This window comes from Helicoverpa armigera, chromosome 22 (genome assembly GCF_030705265.1).
Source record: "Helicoverpa armigera isolate CAAS_96S chromosome 22, ASM3070526v1, whole genome shotgun sequence".
NCBI classification, from domain to species: domain Eukaryota; kingdom Metazoa; phylum Arthropoda; class Insecta; order Lepidoptera; family Noctuidae; genus Helicoverpa; species Helicoverpa armigera.
In genome coordinates this window covers 6,133,736-6,161,203 of record NC_087141.1, presented here as the reverse complement: position 1 = coordinate 6,161,203, position 27,468 = coordinate 6,133,736, and the positions used below count along the sequence as shown (strand labels likewise).

The window sequence follows — 27,468 nt, the reverse complement described above, 5'->3', positions numbered from 1 at the left end:
TATGCCTATTGCCGAATATGTACTCCAATATATTGCTGACAACAGGTTTATGTTGAGGATAATAAAACACGAAATTATTATGATGAAAATAGGGGATATATTTACAACTATGTATTAAAACAAAATGATGACTCATGAACAATACTTTCCATAAATAATAAATGAGTAATGGCGTGTTACAATTCACGCATAATTAAATAAAACCGCCATAAATGATTGTACAAACGTTGTGTACGGAATGATTGTCAGCAAAACAGTTGTTTTTGGTTTTCCACAATACATGTTTTTGTGAGTCCAGACCAATTGAGACTATAAGTGCGGTCGGATCTGAATGATGTTGTCTAGCCGTAAATAACATTACGGCATCATGTAAATCATTCAAGTCTTTCAGCATCTTTAAGAACAAAAGTAGCCTTACCTATTATGTATTTTTTTATATAGTTCAGATTAGTGTGTACTGCTTGAAATTATTAACTGAACAAATTGATAAGGCTACCTTTGCTTTACGGCCTTAAAAAAATACATTTTTCATATTAAAATTAGCGCACAAAAGGGGGTTCCATACTGTAAAATCTTAAAGTAAAAAATGCCATAAGATATTATACTGCAGTAAAATAAAGTTCAGTCCAAAGCTAAAACTATATTTTGCGATACATGGGCTTATAAAAATGTGTCGAAAACAGTGTTCATAAGGAGAAACGATACATGGGCCTTTACATTAATTACAGGGAAGACATTACTTATTGTTTTATTTGAGAAAAATAAAATAGACTCAATCCGACGCATTTTAATTAACACGTTCGCGTAAGCAACGTCTTACAACGTCGTATTGATATAAGTATGAAAAGGCCCAACGTCGTACGACGGCCTCTAGATTGTCATATTTATTTTGACGGACCATGTCAGACCTATGTGGTGGCGACAACGTTTATAGACGTCGGACGTGAAATAACGTTGCGCCACATAACACAGATTATAAGACTACGTATAACGGCGGGACGTCTTAAGACTTGGTTTAATTTTGTGTGCGAAAAAGGTGCGCCACAGTACCAACATTTAAAAATGAGATTGCTCACGCGAACGTGTTAAGCGGTACATTTTCAGCGTGTATTAAAATTAATGTTTTTTTATTATGTATTCATATTTTGTTATTCGAAACATAATACCATAAAGAGACTTATTTGAAATACCCATATGAGAACAGCATCATAAAAATTTTCTCATGCACAAATCAATAACACAATAAAAATAAAGATGTCCAACTAATAAAAGTATTTCAAAACTAACTGTGACTTTTAGCAATCATTTCTCTACACAAAACCACATAAATGAAAGGCCAAATACATTTTTAAAATATTTAAAATGCAGACACATGTTTACCATGAAAACATAAATACAAAATACTATATTTACTGAAAGCTATCCATAAACTAGTTTACGCCATTGCAAAAATACTTCTTACTATGTCCTTTACTTGCAAATACAACAGTAACATAAATGTATAAGGGCACATACTCACTTTTCACGTAAAGCACGTAAAGGATTCTTTTGTTTGTAAATGAGTAAGCACCCTTTTATAACGGACTTTTTTGAACTTAGAACTTCTCTACATTTATATTGGACTTGTGAATATTGTTCGTGTGTTTAGGCTCTAACTATTGTCACTTACACATTGTGTACTAAACTTTATAATAATCGTAACTTATAGCAATCCATTCCCTAGTTGTAATATCTAACATCATTCTGATATGTATAGATAGTTTAGGGATAACTTACTAGTTGAATTGTATTGTTGACCGAATTTTATAATTTAACATAAATTGTACAAAGTTAATATTAGTAATTGGGTGAAAAATATAGATCATGATGCAATTGGCTGACTAATTTGATGGGTTAATCTAAAATAAACTTCTTTTGGGAATTTAAAAATTGTTGGCAACACTGACCAAAGATTCTTGCTGCTTAGCATGCTAACTGCATCAAATAATCTATATTTATTAACAATTTTGGTGATATTTTCGTACCCAAAAACAATATAGGTTAAAATCATAAAAAATACCTCCTAGATTAAAACAAATAAATTTGGAATTTCAATACAGAATACTGTAAAACTATGCCAATATCAAAATTAAAAAAAAATTAAATATCTCACTGAAAATTACACTGGATTTAACATCTATACTATACAATAATAAACTTCAGTTAGTTTTATCAGAATATGTGTTTGTAAGTGCTGGCTCTTTCATAAGAATTTAATACTTGTTTCATAAATAATTTTTGTGGCCACATACAGCATTAGGTTTTTTATTAATTCTTGGTTAGCCAATATTGGTTAGTTGGCGTTGTCTCGTGATTCTGCTGGAAAACTTAAGAAATGTGGCTACCAACAATTGCCTATTGGACCTTCGACGCTTTAGTATTAATATCAACGTCAAGCATGCCTATAGAAGGCTACAGAAATGGAATCGCAATATCATAGACACTGCAAATCTAGCTACAAAACTACAACATAAAAAGTTTATATACCTTTTCCGTTTAGTCTTTTCTAGAATATTCCATATTTAAATTACAGCTTTTGAATGGTGGTATGCGTGTATCATGGCCGTAAGCGCTCATTGTCACACGTTCGTAACTATTCAATGATTATCATTTAATAAAAAATAACATTAATGGTATACTTCTTATGCTAACATTCGTCGAACCATCACATAAATTTTGATAATTAGATTACACTCATTCATTAACTAGGCATTCGTTATATTCTAATAATTTTTGGAGTAAATAAATCCATAGTATGTACATGCTCTTTAGATTGTTCAACCTAGCAAGTTCATTACAAAATATCAGGTATTTTAACAATTTACCGACAATCTTTTATTATTATTTTGGTCATTTCTACAAAATATACTCATTAAATTGTTGTAGTCATAAAAACTGCACACGCGATATGTACTCATAATTTATAACTTAAATGCATGTTCCCAGATACTTTGCTGTGTCAAGCTAAATCTTACTAAGGAGATCAGCAAAATTAAAATATCAATGCTAGAACCCACTAACAAAAGGCAATGTGAACAATTTTCTATTGGACTTGACACAAACAACTGAATTCTGGATAGTCTTTGATACTTAGTTTATCTGTGCTTTGAATGCAATATGACAATCTATTGTTTTATGAACCATGTAAAATAGCCTTTAATTATGCAGGTACACCTACCACAAATTTTCATGTAATGGCAATATTGTAAAAAAATACTCTCATGTCTATTGTCTGCAGCCTCTAGTATAATACAGTGTTACCATATGAAAATAATAAATCTTCACCTTGCTACAATAAAAAAGCAAGTCTAACCTCTTTATTACAACCTGCTAGGTCAACAAATCTTTCCATTTTGAGCATTGAGAACATTGTCCGTGGCACAAGAGGTGTCTACCACTAGCAACATTTCTTTCTGGTTTTAATATTACTCTTTAGGTGTACAGTGTCTTTTGATGTTACATTTTGCCTCTCTTTCATTTCCAGCTTCGACCTTAGTACCTGAAATTCAGAAAAGTTTTTATTAGTTGTAGCCATAATGTAGACATGTTTTCTTTTCTTTTAAAGAAAATGTATATGTCATTTTCAAATGCATGTAATACCAGCCAGTCATAATGCAGAAAGAGGTTTATGACAAACCAAAAAGTAATTATGTAATTCCCGTTTAAGCACTTCAAAGGAAGCAGTAATGTCCATTGTAGTGTGACTCATAGATATCAGAGAGCTTACTACATAATAAGCTAAGAGATTAGCAGTAATCATACATCAGTTGCAATTTCTGCCAATAAAAAACTGATGACATTTTGTGTTGTTAAAAAATTATGACCCATATGTTGTGAGGCTCTTTTGAAAATTTTGTCCAGTTAGAGACCCCGCAGACCACAGAATTTTTATCGGCCGATAGTTTGGTCGGGCTCGTAATCAGTACGCACATGTAAGCAAGTGCGCACACTATGACGATTTGGTATCGGCCGATAAACAAGTTTGATGGGCTTCCCGATTCAGTTCAAACTAAACTGTCGGCAAACTATCGGCCGACCGTATAATCAGTATTGGCTCCCTACCATACGCGCACACATGACGATTTTTTAGTCGGCCGACTAAGCCGATAGCAGTTCGCTCCGAGCTTTGACAGCGAATGGTCGGTCGCGTGTGTTTTGTAAAATGGGGTCGCCCAATTCTTAGTCACTTATTTCGGAATCTTCGATCGTAACTTTGATCGAGGAAGTCAAAAAACGCCCTGCACTTTATAAGAAAAACTTAAAAGAGTACTTTGACGTAAATGTGAAGAAAAAATTTTTTATATTATAATATATCACTAAAGATAGGATGCACCCAATACTCTCGTGCTCTCTTTTTAATTTTCCTTCTCCGGTGTATGAGAGCAATAATAACATTTCTATGCAATCTTTTAATAATTTTCATTGTGCGGTGCGACCACTCTTTTCACCAGTTGGTTAGAAACTAGCAAATAGTCGGCAGACTGTTGTATAGTTTGCGCTCTCATCACCGACTAAACTGTTTAGTTGGCTCAGTGTGCGTACTAGTAGGCCAACCCGACTAAACTATCGGCCGATAAAAAGTCTGTGGTCTGCGGGGGCCCTTAGTTTTGACAGTGACATTGCAAGGAAGTTGGCTGTTTACTTACCATTTTAGTGATAGTGAGAAACATTTCCTCTACATTAATGTTCTCCTTAGCGCTCGTCTCAAACAGCGGTATGTTCATCTGATTGGCGAACCTCTGAGCGTCTTCCGTTACAACTACTTTTCTTGACGGACAATCATTCTTGTTACCAACTGTGAAACAAAACAAAGCGTTGTAAAGACTATGTCTAGATATTTAGAGTAACTATGTAGTATTTTATTTTATCTTGGAATTAGCATAATGCTAAGGTTGACTGAGGGAAAATGCCTATGGCATCAACTACCTTTAAACATTGTACTTGAGTTCTTTATCTCTATTTAAGACTAGCTGTTTCATGCGATCCCATCTGTATCTTGATGGCACTACTTCCCAAACTGGGAAGCCTAGTAGCTTTTGTCTTTTCACACACCCTAGACATCTTTATAAAAAATATCCAAGTAGTTTTGTGGTGATAGTGATAGCCTGACAAACAGACCGGTATCACAGTACAAGCAAGATGAGCTTTTATAAAATGGGACCCCAATATGCCACTATTTAAAAAAATATATGAATACATAATTGAGATATAATCTTAAAGTAGACTATAAATAAAATGTATTTTTAATACTTTTAGAGATAACTGACATGAACAGGAAGCCATGCTTCCTATGGTTTTTTGTAATCTGCTAGTAAACCTATATTCATATGTGACTTAGTAAAATTTACACTGTAGTCATAATAGATTAGTCATCCAAACAAGTTAATAAAAGATAAAATCTCTGACTGGGAACTTAAAATAGCTTTTCTAAGCTAAGGAATGATGAATTTTGTCAAATTGTAATCTGAAGTGTGACTTTTAATAGGAAAACACAAAATTAACTATTGATTTGATGGCACATTTTTGATACATTTTTTGGAAGTTTTATGTTACTATGGTGAATAAAAGATCTAACTTTAGTTAGATGTTGACCATACTTAACAGGTTTAGCATGATGACACATTAGTGACAAAAAAAAATTGAGCATCAGGCTTGGTAGTAACAATGAGAGTTGTGTTTGTTTCTTTGTACGCTAAGGACTCCAACATTACTGGAACAATTTTTTTAAAATTCTTTCACTATGAGAAAGTACACTATTACCAAGAAACATAGACAATATTTTAAAAAGTTCCTGTTGCAGCTACACAGTTATAGATAGCTAACAGCTAGCTAGATTTCTGATAAAAATAACTTTACAGTCTTCTTGCAATTTGATCTGAAAAACCCAAATATTATGCTAACTAACACAAAGGAAAGACATATTATAAACATATATTTAATTTAAAAAGGTCACAATCACATAGCCCATTTGAGTCATACTGGCTGATTGTAATTAAGTGTTTGCTTTCTTTTACAAAAAATAAATACATTTATGGTCCTAGTGGCAGTTCATTTAAAAATGTACTTTGCTAGGGAAAATGTTACTTATTTCTTTTACACGAATGCATTAATTGTGTTTTACCTTTAGCTAATTATTTTCCTGTTAGAAACCGCTCAGATATTTAATAAAAATATAATTAATAACTTTGGAGACTACACAAATACAAACAAATGTTTTTGACGTGATAACATCTTTAAAATCGTTTTAGTCGGGTGACATGTTCAGAAACTTGTGTCACACCAAAACCTCACAAGCGCGATCGCAGGTATAGCGAGAGAGAGACGGACCGATCTCCCGTCTCATCTCGAGCGGAGGCTGGCATAGCGTTCGAGTGAGTGGACCGATCTCCCGTCTCTCTCACTCTAGCGGCATACAAACGAATGGAGAATTTTCTCGTGCGGATAAATGTATAAAAGTATGTTTGTATGAATGTATGTATGAAGAAAAATGTATATCATAGTCAAATAAGTAAACTTGTCATTTTACACCCGAAATTTATCATCAAAAGTGTGAATAAAACGATAGATGTAATTTAAAGTTTGAAAAAATTGTTATCTTCATTAATACCTTACTTCCCAAAAACTTATATCACCAATAAGACGTTATCACGTAAACATCTCAATCGTAAACCTACTTTACAAACAACCAATTTTTTTTCATTAATAGAATTGGTTTAGATTGCAATTATAATATTTTTTGCAATTCTAGAAAGCTGTTGATTATGTAATGATTACTTAAAAGAAATTAACTGTCTGGCCAAAATAATTAGAGTGTGACAGAAGATTCTTTTTGTTGTTGTTAAACATTTGGCCACTGTAATAGCCCAAATGTGCATCATGGTTGAGAAACAGCCATAAAAAGGTTGTTTCACCATCAATTGTTGTGTATTACAGACTAGAAAATAAAATTCAAGTAATTAGACCGTAATTACCTGCCTATTTAGCATCGATAACATCCTCTGATGTATTTTGCACTTGTAATTAGGAAGTCTTTGAATATTTTGGGCTCCAAAACGTGTTCCAAGTTTAAATGCTACTCACCTAAGACTTTATTAACAACATCACAATTCTGCTCGATCTCGTGAAGCCACCTCTTGACATTGGCGAAGGACTCCCCGTTCGTGACATCGTAGACCACGATGACGCCGTGCGTTCCTCTGTAGTACGTACTCGTTATCGTCCTGAACCTCTCCTGGCCTGCCGTATCCCATATCTGTAGCTTCACTCGCTCACCGTTTATTTCTAAAGTTCTTATTTTGAAATCGACCCCTATCGTAGTAATGTAACTACCGGAGAATGTGTTGTCGGCGAATCGCAGGAGAAGACAGCTTTTACCCACACCTAAAACATATCAACATTACACCGTTGACTAAACTGCACAAACCATTATTCGGTTACGAAGTTTTAACATCACAGGCCTCGCCCACTCACCACTGTCACCGATAATCAGCAGTTTGAAAAGGTGGTCAAACTCTCGCGCCATGGTTTCAGATAGTTATAACTATTACACTAATTGGTCATATGTTCACTATTAATGTTAAAAATGTATTTATTACAACTTTAACTACGGAAATATTATTAAAACTCATGCCGTTAACGTTATACTTCCATCACTTTACAATCGGTCGCCATCATTGTTTTCAATTGCCAGTTGGAAAAAAATCACAGAGGACAGTTTTAATTGTTTTTCTTGTTTATGGTACCTTAAAACCTTGTAAAAAGTCATTTATTCACAAAGGAAAAATTTAATATCTGTAAAAGATGGCATTATTTGTGAATGAAATAAATGCATTCAATGCTCTGTGTTTCTCTACGTGATCGAATCCAAAACGAGGAGATCCGTAGACGAACCAAAGTGACCGATATAGCCCACCGGATTAGCAAGTTGAAGTGGCAATGGGCAGGCCATATTGCTCGCAGAGCAGATGGCAGATGGGGCCGAAAAGTGCTGGAGTGGAGACCACGGACTAGCAAGCGCAGCGTAGGACGTCCACCAACGAGGTGGACAGACGACCTTATAAAGGTCGCCGGAAAACGCTCGCTGGATGCAGGTCGCTTCCAACAGGTATCTGTGGAGATCGAAGGGGGAGTCCTATGTTCAGCAGTGGACGTCCTATGGCTGAGATGATGATGATGATGATGCTCTATCATCACACGGGTGACGATGGGAATCTAGATAATGTGAGGGTGAGGCGTACGCTGAGTGAGACCGCGCTTTGCGTTATTATTTATAGAGCAATCTGAATATTTAAGATTCTGAACAAAGTCGGCAACCCGTGACCATGACTTCAGTAATATCGGAATGACAATGTATTCTTTTGCCAGTTTAAATTATTCCTATACTAATCTACCGCTGAATTCGAATGCAAATAATCTAATCCCGACATTTTCTTTCATTGGTAAATGGTAACATTTGAAGTTGTAAATGACGCATCTTTTTTGTGATGAGTGCGTTTCGTTTGCGATTTATGAGTAAGACAACCTGTCAACAAACTGTCAGATTAAGTGTCAAACGCTCTAGGTGTGGTACGGATAATATATATTTTAAGAAATTTCGATATAATGTCGGCAACCTTAAAGCCATATTTAACAGCAGTTCGTCACACGCTTACTGCGGCGATGTGTTTAGAGCACTTTTCTTCACAAGTGGTAGAGCGATACAACAAACCCGAGGTCGAGGTTAGAACAAGCAAAGAGCTCCTACTGAATCCAGTGATAATTTCACGAAATGCGAACGAGAAAGTGCTGATCGAGTCGTCAATAAACTCTATTAGAGTGAGCATTATGATTAAGCAAGCAGACGAGATCGAAAAGATTTTGTGCAAAAAGTTTATGCGGTTCATGATGATGAGAGCGGAAAACTTCATCGTATTGAGGCGGAAACCGGTGGACGGATATCATATCAGTTTCTTAATAACAAATTTCCACACCGAGCAAATGTATAAACACAAGTTGGTTGATTTCGTGATATACTTCATGGAGGAAATCGATAAGGAAATTAGTGAAATGAAACTGGCTGTAAACGCGCGCGCCAGGATCTGTTCCGAGGAGTTCTTGAAGAGATTCTAAACTTGAATTTTAACGTAATCGCATGAGTATGACTAATAGGAATATGAAGTATGTAGTGCTACACTGTGAATTAGTGTATTTTCCTTATGGCTGATGTATGTTTGTAGACATTACACACAGTCCCTTATTGAAGGAGTTCTAACCATTGCAATAACTTTAACCTGGTTATTAAGGGGTAATGCTTGTGTATTAGTCTTAAAGGGTGAACCTGTATATTCATGAACAATTACTCAATATATTAAATACTTATCTGATGCTTTTTGATTGCATCTGTTAGGCATGTTTTTTAATTTATAAGCAGTATTGTTTTAAGTATGTAAAGTTATCAGAATTGAGATAGCTTAATTAGTATCATTTCAGTTTAAATATTAAGGAGAGTATAATATAAAAAAAAGAATTCCAAAAAACTTAAGGCATTTAAAACTTCATTTTGACTTGTAAATGATGATTGTATTATACATTTTAATAAAATATTTTTATTAATTTTTGTTTATTTATTTATAGGGTAAGGAAAACATGCAATGGATTTATTAGGATCTTTATTTAAATAATGTTATAATTATTTCTCACTAACAAATAATTTTACATGAAACCATAATACATATTAATTTGGTCAGCTATTTCAACTATTATAGATTTTCTTTTTACTTATAAAGCTGACTGTATCTATTATTCTGAGGGATTGGACTTAACATCTTGCCTGGGAACATTGTTTCCAGTAATTTTATAAAATTTTCCAATTATGACTATCTGATACATAAAGCCAATCTATTAAATGTGAAGCAGGCCCTAAGTATCCACATATTTATATCTTGAAAAACTGTTGAGCAAACTAAACTATTAGTAGGGTAAATCACACTGAAATCAATTATAAAATATTTCCCATTTTAAATCTTATTGCCAAACAAAAGAGTTCATATTAACTCAAACCATTCTCTTTGTCTAGCGGCAAGATTTAAAATGGATAAAATTCTTTTTGCTACTAGGGGTCATAGATTGCTATACAAGAGCTGTCATCTATATGGAATGATATAAAATATAGAAGGCCCTTAAACTAGATTCAGACATCAACATTAACATTTAAACCATGCTTGAAATTGGTGCTCAAAGTGGTTTTTTGTGAAACTTTCATATCCACTAGAAGACATTTAATTTAATCTATAATGCATATAGCTGGAAAAGTTAGGCAACTATGTGCAATGTTGCCGGACTACCAGAAGTAGACATTTGTCCCCAGTGAGTAAAATGGTCAACATTTATTGGTTTGTAACAATTAGGCAAAATTGATAATCCTCTTATAACAAAATATTTCAAAGAGTCAAAATATTCAAGCCTTTGCAAAGAGAAATATTACACTCTATAGAGCTCATGGTTCTGCAGATACCAATGCAAAAGATGTTCTTAATTTTTTATTGAAAATAGCAAGACTCGTCGAGCGTAACATAAGCTTTAGAGAATGCTTTACGCTCTTTATAACTAACACATACAAATTATTTAATTTACTGAACACTAGGAAGAATGCAAAGCAACCAAAAATTAACAATCATGAATTCTATATTCAGCTTGATATAAAAAAATGGAATAATTGTTGCAGGTTTTTATAGCTGTCTTAAAGGATCTTCAATGAGCATTAATATAGAAGAACAAAGATATAATTAGCCGCCGAATTTTAGCATAGGTACTCATTAGAACAAACTCCTGCTTTGCATCTTCAGAAGTCATTTTGCCCAATAATAGTGACGTGTGAAGCTGTGATAGGCAACTAGGAAGGCTTAGTAACAATTTACATATGATCTGCGCATCTTTTACCCAATGATTGAGCATGCCTAAAAACAATCGGACATTGTCGATATTATATTTTTAGAGAAGCATTAAACTGGCTATGTATTCGGCGGCTAACCACGAGCAAGGTTTACATTTGTGTGACAACATCTCTTATACTTTACAAACAATTAACTTTATAAAAGTGCAGTGTTTTCACTTAATATTTCCTACGTTATAATTGTTTAAATTAATGGCGGGAAAAGCATTTCTGCAAGCTTTTGCTGCAAGTACATTCGAACGCCAAGCTCCAATGCTCAATAATTTGACAATCACAACTTTATAAAACACTCTAGATATCTTTTGTGTGTTGTTTAGTAGGCGAAGCAGCGATATCGTATCTAGTGATAACGTGACAATGAAAGTCGAGCCCTGAAATGAGTCATGTAAAATTAAGTACGTACGGTATTATTTGGGTCTGATAAATAATTTTAAAGGCATACCTAAAAATTGGATTATGGTTTTCTGTTCTCTATCTATATAGTTATTATTTAAAAAATATAATTTCATATGACCAATTAATTTTTAAGGTGCAAATCTTTTTTACAGTACAAATGACATAGATTTCTCGGCTATTGAGTTTTCTGCGCAAAAGATCTGTTATGAAATGCGCGGGTTATCGAAGGTAACCAGCATTACCTAATTTGAAAAAAGAAATGTTACCACATAAAAAAAAACCGACAAGACTGCTCCGCCCACTTCCAACATGGCGAGTAAAAAATCTAACATTAACTACTTATACTCAGTTCTTGGACTTTGCAGTTCTCAACGTGAAGCCCTCGCCCTTGAAAGCCGTGAAGGGTTCTGAGGGCGTCTCCTCCTTAGCGCTGGGCGGCCGGGAGTTCCTGATGAACCTGAGAGTGCCTATCACGTAGTCGTAGTCCGGGATACCTCTGACGTACGGCTGGAAGGAAGGAAAATTATTTCAATGCCTATAAAATAGAATTTTAAACTGTTTCCTTAAAGGAAGTAGAAATAGTTTCACTTGTAGTATGTACAACTTTGATAACGAACAGGTCTATTTTCATATTTGTGGTCAATATGGATGGCCACACACAACCGCTCTTTAAATAAGTCTCACAAAGGGGGTATCTTGTTGTTAGGTACTGGGTTGATGAGGTCAGAAGGGCAGTTACTCCATGTAAAGCACTGGTACTTATCTGCATCAAGTCAGATAGCAATTTTGAAAAGGCTAAGCAGATAGATGATGAGTTAATTCTTCATGATTATAAGTACATTCAATGGTAGTCAGTCAGTAATTGGTATAATATTGCATAAGACTTGCGAAGTGCGCGGATCTGCTTGTGCATTCTCTGTTAATAATGTAAGCATATCAGTTTTTTTTCGTCAACTACTCATGTAGTAGAATGAGTGACGTTAATTTCAATTAACGTGTCCATCGTAATTGAAAAGTTATAATTAATCACTTGCGGGTTTAATATAATTTTTTCCAACAAGTTGAGGTAACAACAGTTACACATAGAAACAATGCAACTAATTACAATGACCTATATGAGAATCAGTGTTGGGCAAATCAACTAATTTATTCAATCAATTGATCAATCATGATTGATCTAATCATGATTATTTTAGTCATGACTAATTTAATCATAACTAACGAGATCAATCATTAGTCAAGTAAATTCGTTAATCGCAAATCATCAATCATTAGTTTTAATGATGATGATAATGAATGTATGACTAAGCTCGATGCACAGGTGTTGGTACACTACACATGCAGTGTGTAAGGATCAGCTGACCGAAGTCTCAGACCATCATCTTGAGTAAAGTACAGAAGGAATCAGTCGGCTGCTAATTTTGTAAAGAAAGGCCAATTTTTTTTCTTTTCTGAGAAAAAAAATCCTTCAGTACGTTACTTAGGATGATGGTCTGAGTCCATGGTTTTAGTTTGGTAAGCCATCCTTTATACCCTATATTATATAGCTTTCTTAAAATATATTATTTGTGTTTATAAAGTTCAATTCAGTTACACTGAGATGATAAATAAATAAATAAAATAATACAAGTATAATTTAGTTAGTCTTATAATCGTTAAAGCAATACGATAACAGTAACGTTTTGTGTGCAATTCAATATTTTTTAAGATGCAGAAAAATATTTTACTTTACCCGGTATGAAAAAATATCAATCATAAATAAATAATCATGATTATTTGATTAAGATTAAAACTAATCAATCGTTAGTCATCACCTCGTGATTAAACTAAATAATCATTAGTCTTCAATCATGACTAACACATTCAATCATTAGTCATCAATCATTAGTTAACTAAATTTTGCCCAACACTGATGAGAATTATTGAAATTTGCTGTAGCCGTGCCAACATTTGATATCCTACGTCTATATAGGTGAATGTGTGTGTGAATAAGATAACAATAAAAGTATCAATTTTGTACATACCTGTTTAGACTGCACTGTCATTGATCAGCATCATCTTCTTCCAATAGAGCCTTTTCTGCTTATTGCAATAAAGCCACTTGGCTCCAGCATCATGTCTATCTATACTAATATTATAAAGCTGAAGAGTTTGTTTGTTTGAACGCGCTAATCTCAAGAACTACTGGTCTGATTTGAAAATTTCTTTCAGTGTTAGATAGCCCATTTATCGAGGAAGGCTATAGGCTACTTTTTATTCCGGTACGGGAAGTAGTTCCCACGGGATGCGGGTGAAACCGCTGGCAGAAGCTAGTAAGATATAAGACAGAACCAAAACAAAATCATACCTGTCTATAGCTCTCACTGATCAGCTTCTTCTTCTTGCCGTCTAGCCGGTTGCCTTCTCCACTGAATGCGACGAAGCCGCTGGTTTGCCTCATCACGCTTGATAGATATTAGACACAACTAACCTGTCTGGACTGAGAAGCCGAGGGTTCGGAATCGCTCTCACTGATCAGCTTCTTCTTCTTGCCGTCTAGCCGGTTGCCTTCTCCACTGAATGCGACGAAGTCGCTGGTTTGCCTCATCACGCTTGATAGATATTAGACACAACTAACCTGTCTGGACTGAGAAGCCGAGGGTTCGGAATCGCTCTCACTGATCAGCTTCTTCTTCTTGCCGTCTAGCCGGTTGCCTTCTCCACTGAATGCGACGAAGTCGCTGGTTTGCCTCATCACGCTTGATAGATATTAGACACAACTAACCTGTCTGGACTGAGAAGCCGAGGGTTCGGAATCGCTCTCACTGATCAGCTTCTTCTTCTTGCCGTCTAGCCGGTTGCCTTCTCCACTGAATGCCACGAAGCCGCTGGGTTCTGGCATCATGTTTGAAGGGTCTTCGTCCATGCCAGTGGCGGCGCCACCATCGTCGCGAGGTATGCGCTCTTCTTCTTTGTAACCTACGGGGGGCGCGAATTCTACCTGTTGGCCGACAAAATAAGATCTAATAATGTCGGGACACCTTTTCACACACGGTCGGTTAGCCCTAACCAGTGAGTTATTAATTAACCTGTGCTCTGTTATGGTTGCTCACACAACTGATAAGCTACATATAGCTACGTAATGCATATTTAAAAATAAATATTGTAACACCCAGACCACGGCCAACAGGTATGCTTATCGCACAAATGCCGACCGACCGGGTATCGAACCCGGGACCTTATGTTCGGCAGTAAGGCATGGTGACCATTGCTCCATCAATCAAGATTGAAGTAATGTAATGTAATATTTGTGTAAGCAGTTGAAGTGACATATTAGACTAGGCAGAAAGAAGTAAGATATCTATAACACACTTATGGCGTATTATTGTATATGTATTAGAAGAGTCACCTTCATTGGTATTTGAACCTCATTAAATTGTTAGTTGATGCCACAGGTTTTCCACAGAAAAGTGTAAGATTTCAAATTAGAGATTATTTAACTATCATTATCGTTTCTGAAGGTTGTTTGAACCTTGTAAAAATAAACTTCAAATATCCTTCGATATACATACATTCATATCACACTCTATAATGATGACAGCATTCCCCGGCTTGGTCTCCAGCACACACAACTCGTACACCTTGGAATTGTACTTGATAGCTATCACATCCCCCGTTGTTAGGCATGAGAAGTTACGTAAACAGTTCTCTAGTACTGAAACAAAGCAGTTTGTTAGTCAAATATATATTTTTCTAACTAATACAGCTTAGTAAAAGTAGCTTTAATAAGTTGATGATGACCTCAGCATCATGCATATGTGACTAATTTACAATAGTATATTTGTTTTGAAATGAAAGCGGTGGGTATGGGTACTGCAGAATAATTTGAAGTCATATCAGTCCCATGGGAATGCTACATCAGAAATAAACATAGTGAATTAATCTGCCATACCATACCCTCACCATCCATAGTTTTTACTACAACCAACAATTCAAAAGAAGCAGTTCATACTCTCTCACTAAAATGCTTGGTTTTAAAAGCAGAAATTACCTGCTTTAGGATTGGTTATATCTAAGAAGTCTTCAGAGAGAGGCTGGAACTTTGAAAATGTGGCGACGGGGAGTGATACACTCTCTATTTGAAGTAGGGCTCCTTCTTCCACCACTAGATTGGTCATCATCTGCCAAGTAAAATATTTAGGTGTAAGACTTTTAGTTCTGCACTCTTCAAAAGCAAGCATATCTACCAAAATGGTTCAAACAGGTTTCGCGTGCAGGATTAATAAAGCCTTTTATGGTAAATTAGATAAACATTTTTAATTACTGGCCTTGTGCAATAGTTTGGGGCCTTGTGTTGATGTCAACATGTCCTAAAATGTCAACAACCTAGTTCTAAAATACCTTGCAAAACACACCTCTCTTAAATAATTTACAATTTTAAAACTACCTTACAGGATTATGATTCTGTTTTAAAGAGTTAGACCTATAATTTTTTAGTCTCTGTTAATACATACCAAAGTATATTATGTGTACAAAGTATATTGTAAATACTTTGTTTATATGTAGTTTATCTGTTGTGTCAGCACCCATAACACAAGTTAATTAATAACTTACCATGGGGCTAACCGACAGAGTATGAAAAAGTGTCCCAGCATTTTTACTAATGGTAATGGGTCATAATACATTACCCAATGTGGTAAATAAACTCTTCCTTCATCAGCAACAAACTCCAGTACACCACAATGTGTGATCCTTTTAGTTTTTTTATTTGTCAACTTAAATATCATCGGGTATTCAATATTCAACCTTGTTAGCTGTTCCAGGGCTGATGGTGGCATTATAACTGGAAATGAATAAAAAAAAGGTTTTATTTGACTTGTGAAAGCTAATGATGACATAGTATGCATTGCATCATAGAAGTTACATTTTTTTTTTAATTGTCTACATTTTTTTGCAAAACAAAGGTAGGTATATAGACTATAAGTCTCTCTGGGGTTACTGAAACTGTGAACTTTTGTGTAATTGTCTAGAAATGAGTCACAATGAACACTTTTTAGGTGTTCACAATGATTTGAGCTTTTAACCACATTCCACAAGTATTTCTTACTATGACACAGTATGAGATGACTAGACCTTTGAAAAACGCTTTATAAAGTATAACTCTACTCAATTATGAAGCTGAATTGATTATAGGTGAATGATTCGTTCGTTACAAATTGGTAATAGGCTCAGAAGGTCATTCAAACTCTGCTCCATATTTTTATTTAAGGTGTTTAGAATAAGATCTTACTTTTTCCTCCTCTTTCTACATCTTGTCTCTCATTACCAGGCAGCATAGAGACAGAATAACACTTGTAGGTCATGTTAAAGGGCCTGCTGATTTCATGAAACATGTTGAATCCAAACTGAAACTATAAAAGTGTACGTTAAGCAAATAATTAAAAGTATTTGATATACCATTATAACAGCTGACTGAATTTACCATTTTATTTGATTTTTGATTAACTGTCTGACTGAAAAATAAATGCAAATCATGCAATCCACACTCAAAACAAATTCTCTTCAAGTCAACCTTTGTTGTGATTTGACACTTTTGTCAAATGTTACCATTCCATTATATCTCATCTGTGTGTATTATGGCGAAATAAACGAGATCGACCGATTAGCTTTGGAATACGAGTGAAAGAGATCAATACAAATAAATGCTTCAAATACAACTGCAGCTGACGTACCTCCAATCCAAGACCAATTTGACAATCTGCGTGAAAAAAAAGAAAATGCTACGTTCAGTTCTGATAAAAAATAATCCGTAATAGCTATACCAATTTGCCAGTTAGATAGTGGCCTCAACAATTATGGATATTTATAAAATAACCATTCTTTCTTACGCTTTCATAATATCAATGGAGTTCGAGTGTAACCAAAATTTTCTTTCTCCATACTTATGAACGCATCCATTAAACACAAAGCTCTTGCTTTCTTTTTCCTACATTATCTGCCATTTCATTCATTTGTATATGTGGCAGCCGCGGGTGTAGATTGTTCGTCATATTTCTCAGAAATAGCAAAACTCAATAGACCCCTATTTATCTTAATGTAGTATTTTAAAAAATGTGAGTTAATTCGGTTTCACCCTTTCTCTATAATGATTATTTTAATCGCGTATCGGTCGTTGTCATTTTCTTTATGATCATGAACGCCATGTTGATTGTCAAAAGTGTTTTCGGATGAGACAGCAGTGAATTGATTTGTGAAATTTTTTCAGAGTTGGTGAATTCAAAGGGTCGCTTGTTGTCCGGTTTGGTTAATTTAGGGCGTGGGGATAGGCAACGATGGCGCAAATATTACCGATACGCTTTCAGGAGCATTTACAGGTGAGTACGCCCATCGGATTATTGGATTTGCCGATAGCGTTTCCTCGGAGGAAGCAATTTATCAGTTTACGTCAGGGGGATGTGCTGGGGTGGCGGTGGTGCATTACATTTACCGGGCAGTGGTTACATGGCGGTTATAATGGCATTGCACAATTATCATTGTGACAGTTGCCTCCCCCTATCCGCCGAGCCCACGGGACGAGCGGCCGGTATTGATTTGTTCCACATTCCCTTTGGATCATATGGTCTGGGAGCCAATGCCAAAATTTCGTTCATTCAGGTCAACGATAGTAGTATACGCATGATTATTGATTACTTTCTTATTATGTAGGTACTTGAACATTACAAATTATTTACTTAGTGTAGTAGTACTGTAGTTAGTATGAATAATTTTATCGTATTTGGTAACGTATATGACAGAAATATCAATAACAAAAGTTAATCCAATTAGAATCTGATGTAAGGAAACCTAATAAGACTTGGATAGTAGCTAGCTAGGTGGCAACTACAAATACACAGACACAACTGGATTGCTCAGCAAACATTTACCTACTTTCAATCAGATATTAGTCACAGTCACAGTTGCAGTTCCTAGAATCATTTAAACCTAGTAAACAAAATAACCTTCAATAACAAAAATCTGAAAGCAGCTATATTGTTTATAACAATGACTTTGAATGAAATGAAAGTTCTTATCTAAATCATTATCATTTATGTCTAAAAACTGAATCACTTTTTGGACAGCTTTTGACATTAAATTGTATTAATTTATCATCAACATTGACAGTAATTCTCAGAAATGTGTATGTGGAATATAAAATTGTTACAAATCACTAAACAAAAAGAAAATATATCATTGCTTTTATTTGTGCAGTAAAACATTAATTTATTGGTTGTTCAATAGTGGTTATTTTAAGTTATTACACTGATAGAAAAATGCTTAAATTCCCTTGCCCTGCTACAGGCGAAATAAGTGTCTTATTTAAATAGAAAAAAATAGGCTTCCCATACATACAGGATACCAAATAGTTTTTGGGTTTAATATCATGATACATTATGATGATGAGTAATAAATAAACAGTTAAAATAGAATACTACTGATTATATTACCATATCTTAATACAATGAGTAATAATGTAAATCAAACAATCATCATACTATGTGAATGAAAACTATTTTAAGCCATTTGTTTTGTTAGAGAAATTATGCACATACTAATTATGATAATCTATCTTTAAAACAATATTGAAGCATATAATCTGCCTCCCTATGGCAATGTAAAAAAAACTTAGTCTGTTTTGCTTATGCTTAGGGTTGGCTTATGTCAAAAAGCAGACATTACCTAAAAGAGATAGTATTATGAAAAAAAAAAAAAACTTTCCATGACTACAAAAAGCCAGATATGTAAAAGGTACCAAAGAGGTTAATTACATTAAAGTTACCATATTTTCTTTGCAGCTCACAAATGTGGGCATCAATCCAGCCTCAATATCCTTCAACACTCTCACAATGGAGTCGGACAAGTTCATCTGTGTCCGAGAGAAGGTGGGAGAGACTGCGGAGGTGGTGATCATTGATATGGCCGACCCCACCAACCCCATCCGCAGGCCGATCAGTGCTGATTCTGCCATCATGAACCCTGCCAGCAAGGTTATTGCACTGAAAGGGAAGGCCGGAGTTGAAGGTAAGACAGTTCAAGTTTATTGCTTTCAAGGCATTTTTGGTAATTTTTTAATTATTTTTATGTAAAAATGTTATGACTTGGCTTTCAGGATGTGTAGATATTTTTGTGTTTAAAAAATATATATTTTTACCCATAAAGGTTTTATTGATAAATTAAATAACTTTTGGGGGTGCTACACAGAATACGAGTTTTATATCAATTACAGCCATAATGATAAATGCCATTCAGGTCAACATTCCTTTAAATGTCTGGTATCGAGGTTAATCTATATTATTCCTTTATAGGAAAATTGTTTTCTGTAATTACTCACGCACGGAGAATGCGAAATTTTCGTGAGCTGTTGTGACAATGTTTTCTAGGAATTTGGGAAAAGGCCCGTATTTTTGTGGGTCCATAACAATAAAACGGAAATTTTAGTTAAACAGCTTATAATTTATTAACGTAACAAAGTTGTACAGCTAGTACTTTGAACTGTAAATAACTGCATAATTAAGAGATCCGCCCCCTCTTCTGTGTCCGCTATCATGAAAAAAATGTTTGACGCCTACAACACATGTCATCCGGTGCCGCTTAACCGATTCCGCGAAGGTCCGTTTATTCCTCCTGAATATTAATGGGCCTTTTTAATTTCGGAAAGGGAAGGATAAAAATAATTTCTATTACGCTTTGTATTTTTGAACTTAGTAGGGCGGCTGTTGAAAGGTCGGGGAAAATAGGCCACGCCCCTTCCCCCCAATATTGGTGCCTGACGAACGGAAATTAAGTGATTATCGAAAGCTTTGGGACGTGCGAGAAATCTTCGTTTTGTATCAAAAGAGTTCGGATTAGATTTCAGTTAAGTAATCTTCTAGTTTCATAAAATATGAATGTTTAATGTTACAATTCATCTCGGTTGAATTAAGATTATGAAAGTGATCGTAACTTTACCGTTCAGAGCGATCGTGTTATCGTCTGAAAATTGATGCTTTAATAATGAATTGATATCTCGAATACTAGAATAGTTGAGCAATTAGGAAATCAATTGAAATTATAACTTATGTAAATCTTAATAAGTTTTCCGTGTCCTCCTCGTCCTCCTCCTCCTGCCCTTATCCCAATTTTATTTGGGGTCGGCGCAGCATGTTTTCTCCTTCCATACTCTTCTATCTGCCGTCATCTCACAATCTCCGTTTAACAATTTTTAATTTAAAAATTTCAACGTTAAATTCTTCTAAATCTATCTATGGCCAAGATAAGATTGAGTTTCTTTCTGGGCTACTGGCCTTTTTATTGGTTTTAATGAGAGTAGAAGATTTTACATGCATGCTGCATTCTTTCGCAAAAAGACGCATAAATATGTATGGAGGCGTGTGTTAATAGGACAAGCAAGTTAGAAAGGTTCTACTTAATAAGATACGAGTATGAATTATGCAAATATCCCACTGAATTAAAATACATACCATGCGATAATATGTCATCAAATGGGAGGACTGTAATTGATATCTGTCTAGACTAAAAACTATTAATAGTTCAATAGTGTTTATTTATAAATTAATGCCGATTTCTTACTGCGTTGTTTGGCCAAAACAAGGGGAGTTCTGTTCCCTATTTTTGTATTTATACAACGAATACCTCTGCTTTATTCGTAACTTCCCCACTTATTGTGCTCAACGCGAAAATTCAGTCAACGTACGCATTCGTACGCTGTTTTAATTAAAATGCGTCATTACTTTGTTCCGATAATTTTAGAAATTTTATAAAGAAAAAGTTTGGTGGTTTTTAAAGCGAATAGCAACAATTATATCAAATTATATGTAAACCAACAATTAGGTGTAACCTATGGCCGTTCTACACAAAAAGTCGTTGTTTTTATCAGTTTTGCTGGCACAATAATAAACACAGCTTTGGATGTGTTTATCCAATAGAGATAAAAGAGGTAACTCTTTTTTTGTTTTTTAAACCAAAATGTGAATAATTAACGTTATTTGAACAGATTGTTTCTATATTTGACAATCGCTTTCGATTGCGACGTATCCTTTGTCACGGCATTCGTATTGCAAGTTATTTATAACCGGCTGTCTCTGAAGTAAAAAAGAAATTGAATAAGGCATATTTGAAGTATCCTTGATGACGAGGACAGCTCTTCAGAAATTAATTGTACTTTGTAATTAACGAAAGACTTGCGGGATAAAAGCAACACCTATTCATAATTGAAAAGAGCCCCAACGGGGTCCATTTTGTGCAGAGAAAAAGTATATTATGTAATTTGTACTAAGGTTATGTAAAAAAAAACTGCACATAAGATGCCATTAACCTTGGATATTGTGCCAAGTTTGGATCCCAAAAAATAAATTGAGCCTCTAGTACTTGAGAATTTGAGATGGCCTACTTTCGACTTGATATTCGATCCAAAATAAGTTTTATTACAATCCTGAAATTTAACCACTGAAAAAATCCCATTCCAAACGCACCTTCATGTCTGTCAAAAGCCGTTCCATATTTTAAATTTTTATTAAAGTGTTCCATTCCACGCAGGTATTTAAATACTGCGCTGTTTTCATTTATTGATTGCATCACGCATAGAGACGTCCAGCCGCGTCGCTTCTGTTCTGGCAATGACTCACGTGTTTGTATGTGTATGGCTTTTATATTCTTGGCACAAAACGCCAACGGAAGTGGCAATAACAAAATATGTATGATTTAAAGTTGGAGTCGATGCACTTTTGTGGAGGTTGTATTAGAGATGATGTGATCTCGGGCTTATGGGTTGCCAGTAATATAATAAAATTTCCCCGAGTTGGGTATGAAGTAATTTAGACGACTGTTATACAATTTTGACTCGAAAAGCTCATTTAAAGAGTACAAATTATGTGGAAACTTAGATGGCACATTATTTACATGTGAGGTAAAGATTTCGTATGTTAGTAGTTTACCAGACCGTGTAAGTTGGGCCAGTATGCTAAGGAAGTCATATTATCACGGTGTCATTACGTGAAGTACCTAATTTTTCAAGAGATACGCAATAATTTGCCAACAGTGTCATTAGTCTCCGTCTTTTCCAACTCATCAAAGTCACATGCTTCCCACTACGAAACATAGTTTTTTTTCCTGTCATTGTTGTAATATTATCTTAATTGCATCCTTATCTCCAATTAAAATTTCCTCAGCTGTACTTATACGTTCTTATACCTATCTTCATACACTTTCAACCCTCGTTAAACATCCCCTCTTCCGCATGATCGATTTCTGCACAATTATTGTGTCACTGGCGCCAATTTCAGACCTACGTGAATCCATCTCGTCGCATAACACCATGTATCCTTGTAACTAGGGCTGCCATTTCGAATTTCGCTAAACCCGGACAAATATTTAAAAAAACCCGGACATTTGGCGTAAATCGCATTTTTTCCCCGGACGAGTCCGATTTTTTTTTGTTTAACAAAACAAGACCTAATTTTTAATATTACCTACCATATTACTTAAATTCAATGAGGTCCTTCCTTACATGAAAAGTCAGGGCCGTCTCTAGCTCATGTAGTACCTAGTATTGAAAGATTGTGATTTAATGTATTTCGAAGGTCATAATTAAGAAAGCTCATATGGAAACTAGGAGTTACCTTCTTGATAGGTTAGACAATAAAATTTTGAAAAATACAAACAACTGTAAAGTGAAGTTGCCGAAAATTTTTGAGTTTTGGGTTACTAGAGCACCTAAACTTGTATAATAAAAAAATCCGCAAAGTGAAGAAGCCGCAAAATTTTTTGAATATTGGGATATTAAAGTAGCTAAACGTAAAAAAATGTGTTAAGAAAAGAAGCCGCGAGCGAAGCGAGCGCGAAAATTTTGGAGTTTTGGGACACTTCGACTTCTGCATTATTAGGCGCCCGGGATTTCGCATACCCAGGTATGCACATACCTCATCTTAACCTATGTTACATATGCCCTATGAAAAATGTCCGGGTTTTCCCCGGACACTTCTTGAAACCCCGCCCGGACGGCCCCCGGACGGCCTCCAAACGAGGACAAATCCGGGAAAACCCGGACGGATGGCAGCCCTACTTGTAACTTATGTATTTTTCTAACAGCAACTTATTTTAAAAGAATGAATTTCTATTTTTTTTTTTAGCATCCGAAGATAAACGTTTTCTGTCCAAATTACCCAAGAGAATAGCTTCCAAGTTGTTGCACTGAAAGGCAATAAGCTAACGGCGGGTAGAGCGTTGAGCCATTTTTTTTTCTCGAGTAGTATAAAAGAGGTGAGCTCTCCCTGTCTTAGTCCTGTGTATGGAAGAAGATTTTCAAAATGTCATGCAGAGATTCTACATACAAAGTTTGCCTTATTTCAATCTTTGCCATATTCCCTTCCAATTATTACGAGAGGTGGAAGTATTGGCGTACATAACTGGCTCCATATTGGATCCCCAAGGAATAAGGTGCAAAGTTTAAAGGTCAGGTGGGGGGCGGTTGGCACGAGACCGCGCATCACCGGTCCACTGCCTCAGCTAACATTGTTACGCTTCAGCTAAAGTCGGGGGCATCCACTTGGATCTTGCTGACTTGGTGTAGGTACTAACAGTACCTGAGAATTTGCGTTAACGCGTACGAAGAAAGTCATTAAACGGTCAACGATTTTGTAGAAAATAGGTGCAAATATGTAAATTAAATGTTAGACTGGAAGCCGACCCCAACGTAGTTTGGGAAAAAGGCTCGGAGGACGGATGTAAATTAAATGTTATGATTTTTGCATTATTTATATAAGATAATTCAATGTTTGTTAAAAATGATTTGTAGATGTACGTCTGTTATTCTTCGCGGTCTTTGCGACGGTATTTTACCTATGAAGGAAACATCGAAACGACAGTTGTTTCCTACAGCCTCAGAGGTAATCTCCGAAAAGATTCCGCAGGTATTTAGTCAGTATAAATAATGATGACGGAAATAATATTCACAGGCTCAGCTTAGTTGAAGATGTTACTCCTAAAACCTTCTATAAATAATCCGTCAACTGAAGGGCTCACGAGTTTTCCGAAGTGATAATTGTAATTACGTCACCGACCTTGACCTACCATTCGAAGTTCGATTGGTTTCTTAACTGTTAGGCAAACAATTGATAGACATACAGCCTATAGATACGAGGTAGCATTTGAAAGTGAAAGGATTTAATAAATTATGAGACTCGCTTTTAAAATTGCAAAATTATTGTCAGTTTGTCGCGTTAATTTTTGGTTCTTTTGTATTCAGTTTTGGTGCCTTATTCTATAAACCATTTTGTGTATTTCCGATGAAAATTGGGTGGGGAAAGTAAGTTATAATGGATTAATGTCTTGACTAGCTATCCTTCAAGTAATTCAACTCAAGACATCAGTAAAATTCTAAAGCACTAAGCTCCTGAGTCTATAAAACTGCAGGCCAATCCTCTTGAAAACCACCCCCGATGACGTCACAGCACAGATCAGTGCATTTGCTCTAAATTCTAGACAGTTGCTGGCACCAATAAACCCTTGACTTATAGTTCTGACCTCATTGCTTATGCGGCTTTCGGATTTCGTCCGTGTCATCGTCGCCTTACTGGACTCGACCTTAATTTCTTGTCTGTATACATAAGTAACTAGTAACTTTCTTCGATTATTATAAACGGTAGCTCCCGGCTTTGCTGCGTTTTGAGGGAATTACTTCCCGCTTCCGATTAAAAGGAGCCCAAGTCTTCTATGAAGCTCTGGATTATCTGTGTACCCATTTAAATGTCAGGGAGTGTCAAGCACCCATACAATACCAGTTTGGTATACTTACGTCCCCTGTTAGAGATATTTAGCTTCCTACTGCAGCGAATGATTCATATACTTTCATTCAATTTCAGAACCAACCATTGTTAGTCCAAAATTAGAAATATGAATAACCTGAAAGTTTTGCTGAATACAAAGACATCGCTTCCTACACGAATATAATAAATATAGGTATATGAAACAATACAGCACGGCATATTAAATCTTCCCACGACCTTAGCCAATCAATAGAGGTTGTTAACCTTTTGACAGCTCTACACAGGTCTTTTTTAGCTACTTAAGTTCAATTTTTGGTAGAAATTACACTCGTTTATCAAAGTTAATTAGAAAATACATACAACGTTTATTTAGAGTGTGATTTGAACTTTGACTTTTAACGATGTTTTGAGGTTATACTAGGACGTATTTTAAACTCATTTAGGGAAACCCTAATTTAAGCATTCGTATTTATAAACATAGGACAAAAAATGAGACGAACATGTACCTACACACACAGTGATTTAAATATTTGTTTTCGATATATAAAAGCTCAGTTTCCGGCTTCTAGCTTTTGAAATGACGCACGCTCGTCCACATCGTTTTTTTTTTGTATTTTCGTTGAATTTCCGCTACAAAGCGTTGCAACATCTCATTGTCTTCGCATTATGTAAACGCCATACGGAACTCGCGTGCACAATTTACCAGCTCAGGCCCCGTAACACAATATTATCTGGAGCGTTTAATGTCAAACTGCAACCCTTTGCTACAATACAGAAGATCCAACTATGAAAATGAGCTTTTAAGTCAATGAAATAAGGTTGGTATTCGATTAGGCTGGGATAACTAACAGATAGTGGAGTCGGTTTGGCAAGCAGTGGGCTAATGTATCCCAGTTTTAGTTACAAATTGATGGCAAAAATACATATATATTCTGTAAACTCTGCATATTCATTAAACTGAACCCAACTTTAAATCTAGTTTTAGTCTAATGGAACTTTCTGAAAATCAGTCACATTATACAGTCCAGCTTGATTTATTGATGGTCCAATTTAAATGGAATTTGTCCTCGGAGACTGACTGGATTGGTCCTTCTACATTTATGTACTCATCGTCTAGCACACAGTGGAGAAAGGATCGTGCGATAATATCGAAACGCGGAACTTGGTAGTGACGCGTTTGTGACTCATAAAGTGACCGAAACGACATCTTTTTAACGATCGTATTATGTATAGCCGAGGAATATTTTATCTGAGACTGATGCATGAGTTTGCACTTCTAATGCTTCTAAAATTATTATTCTATCAACTTGAATTAATATAATCTTTTATGTAAATATTTTTTAAGTCGTGGTGGCCTAATGGGTAAAAGAACCAACCTCTCCAACCAATGCAACTTTTCCAAGTTTGTATGTACTTTCTAAGTATATCTTGGACACCAAAGGCTGATAAAAAGGTGAAGGAAAACATTTTGAGGAAACCTGGACTATAGTCTGAAATCACCAACCCGCATTGAGCAAGCGTGGTGATTAATGCTCAATCCTTCTCCGTGTGAGAGGAGGCCTGTGCCCAGCAGTGGGACGATAAAAAGGCTGTAACAGTAAATATTTTTTCAAATGTTCAATTTGGTAGTAATTTATTAGTCATACAGTATTTAGCTATATGATACGTCATTTTTTATCAGATAACCAAAGATCCTTGATTTGATTACACACCTAGTCATAGACTAAGTAAACAACCATTTTATAGCTGACTGATAACTGTTTTAGTCTTGTCCCTTGAACTTATAGTGTGGATGAATCACATTCGGATTATAAGCAGTATTATGGAATGAGTATATATATGTATATTCCAGAGTATTGTCTGGATCGAATGGAGCGGTGAAACTAAGTCGACAGTGTACAAAAATACCTATTTATAATATACAGCACAATTTCTAGTACTCTAGTCTCTACTAAGGCTATTTATCTTTTATAGTTGTCAATTGGATGCTTTTTACCCCTTAAAGGTCCATTATTGTAGGAATTGTGCAATATTTTATACTCAAACATCACATAAGCTAGGCATAACAAACACCTTGATATAAAATCTATAAATACTGAATAAAATAAAGGTGCACTAAAATTCCTTTAAAACTATAAACTGTCTAGGATATTCCAGAACAAACGAAAGTTAGTAATAATGTTCGCCTTTCACCACAAAGCTTGTACTAAGGTATTTCTATACAGTACGGTACGCCCACGATACGCCAACGCGTTTACACTGAATGCGGGGGCAGCTCTGACGTGTGAGGTGCTCTTACGAAATTGAATTGAGCTGAGAAATCTG

General features: G+C 35.3%; 4 protein-coding genes across 6 annotated transcripts in view; 2 read left to right on the top strand and 2 right to left on the bottom strand.

Moving 5' to 3' along the window:
- Nucleotides 1–74: 74 nt before the first annotated feature.
- Nucleotides 75–7,731, bottom strand: LOC110375593 (ras-related protein Rab-35). The gene is made up of 4 exons (XM_021333752.3): nt 7,510–7,731; nt 7,120–7,419; nt 4,686–4,834; nt 75–3,538 (listed from the first exon to the last, which is right to left on the bottom strand). Exons 1-4 carry the CDS (start codon nt 7,559–7,561, stop codon nt 3,437–3,439), a joined length of 603 nt encoding a protein of 200 aa, XP_021189427.1. The 5' UTR covers nt 7,562–7,731; the 3' UTR covers nt 75–3,436.
- An 807-nt stretch (nt 7,732–8,538) lies between these two features.
- Arpc4 (Actin-related protein 2/3 complex, subunit 4) lies at nt 8,539–9,630 on the top strand. The gene has a single exon (XM_021333807.3). The coding sequence runs from the start codon at nt 8,641–8,643 to the stop codon at nt 9,145–9,147; it is 507 nt and encodes a 168-aa protein (XP_021189482.1). The 5' UTR covers nt 8,539–8,640; the 3' UTR covers nt 9,148–9,630.
- A 39-nt stretch (nt 9,631–9,669) lies between these two features.
- On the bottom strand, nt 9,670–16,984 carry LOC110375632 (ubiquitin fusion degradation protein 1 homolog). 2 transcript variants are annotated; one of them, XM_064040395.1, is made up of 7 exons: nt 16,827–16,984; nt 16,635–16,755; nt 16,033–16,187; nt 15,396–15,525; nt 14,917–15,059; nt 14,130–14,345; nt 9,670–11,872 (listed from the first exon to the last, which is right to left on the bottom strand). In XM_064040395.1, exons 1-7 carry the CDS (start codon nt 16,827–16,829, stop codon nt 11,711–11,713), a joined length of 930 nt encoding a protein of 309 aa, XP_063896465.1. In that variant the 5' UTR covers nt 16,830–16,984; the 3' UTR covers nt 9,670–11,710. The 2 variants fall into 2 exon arrangements, with proteins under 2 accessions (XP_063896465.1, XP_049699074.2); XM_049843117.2 differs by lacking the exon at nt 9,670–11,872 and having other exon boundaries at nt 14,100–14,345; nt 16,635–16,749; nt 16,827–16,982.
- A 319-nt stretch (nt 16,985–17,303) lies between these two features.
- Nucleotides 17,304–27,468, top strand: part of LOC110375631 (clathrin heavy chain) — a 37,050-nt gene continuing 26,885 nt past the window's right edge. For both annotated transcript variants that reach the window (XM_021333815.3, XM_021333814.3), the window contains exons 1-3: nt 17,304–17,457; nt 17,610–17,718; nt 19,177–19,402. In XM_021333815.3, coding sequence (XP_021189490.2) covers nt 17,677–17,718; nt 19,177–19,402 — 268 coding nt within the window. In that variant the 5' untranslated portion in view covers nt 17,304–17,457; nt 17,610–17,676. The remainder of the gene's footprint in view (nt 17,458–17,609; nt 17,719–19,176; nt 19,403–27,468) is intronic.

Bases quoted from the DNA above. Each gene is read 5' to 3' on its own strand.
- Arpc4 (XM_021333807.3), top strand. From the start codon at position 8,641: ATGTCGGCAACCTTAAAGCCATATTTAACAGCAGTTCGTCACACGCTT.
- LOC110375593 (XM_021333752.3), bottom strand. From the start codon at position 7,561: ATGGCGCGAGAGTTTGACCACCTTTTCAAACTGCTGATTATCGGTGAC. The intron at 4,835-7,119 runs GTGAGTAGCATT...TTTGTTTCACAG, and splicing joins TGTTGTTAATAAAGTCTTAG to TTGGTAACAAGAATGATTGT. The intron at 3,539-4,685 runs GTAAGTAAACAG...TCTGAATTTCAG, and splicing joins TTCTCACTATCACTAAAATG to GTACTAAGGTCGAAGCTGGA.
- LOC110375632 (XM_064040395.1), bottom strand. The intron at 15,526-16,032 runs GTAATGTATTAT...TTTACTTGGCAG, and splicing joins GAGTTTATTTACCACATTGG to ATGATGACCAATCTAGTGGT. The intron at 14,346-14,916 runs GTATGTATATCG...GTCGGCCAACAG, and splicing joins TTATAGAGTGTGATATGAAT to GTAGAATTCGCGCCCCCCGT.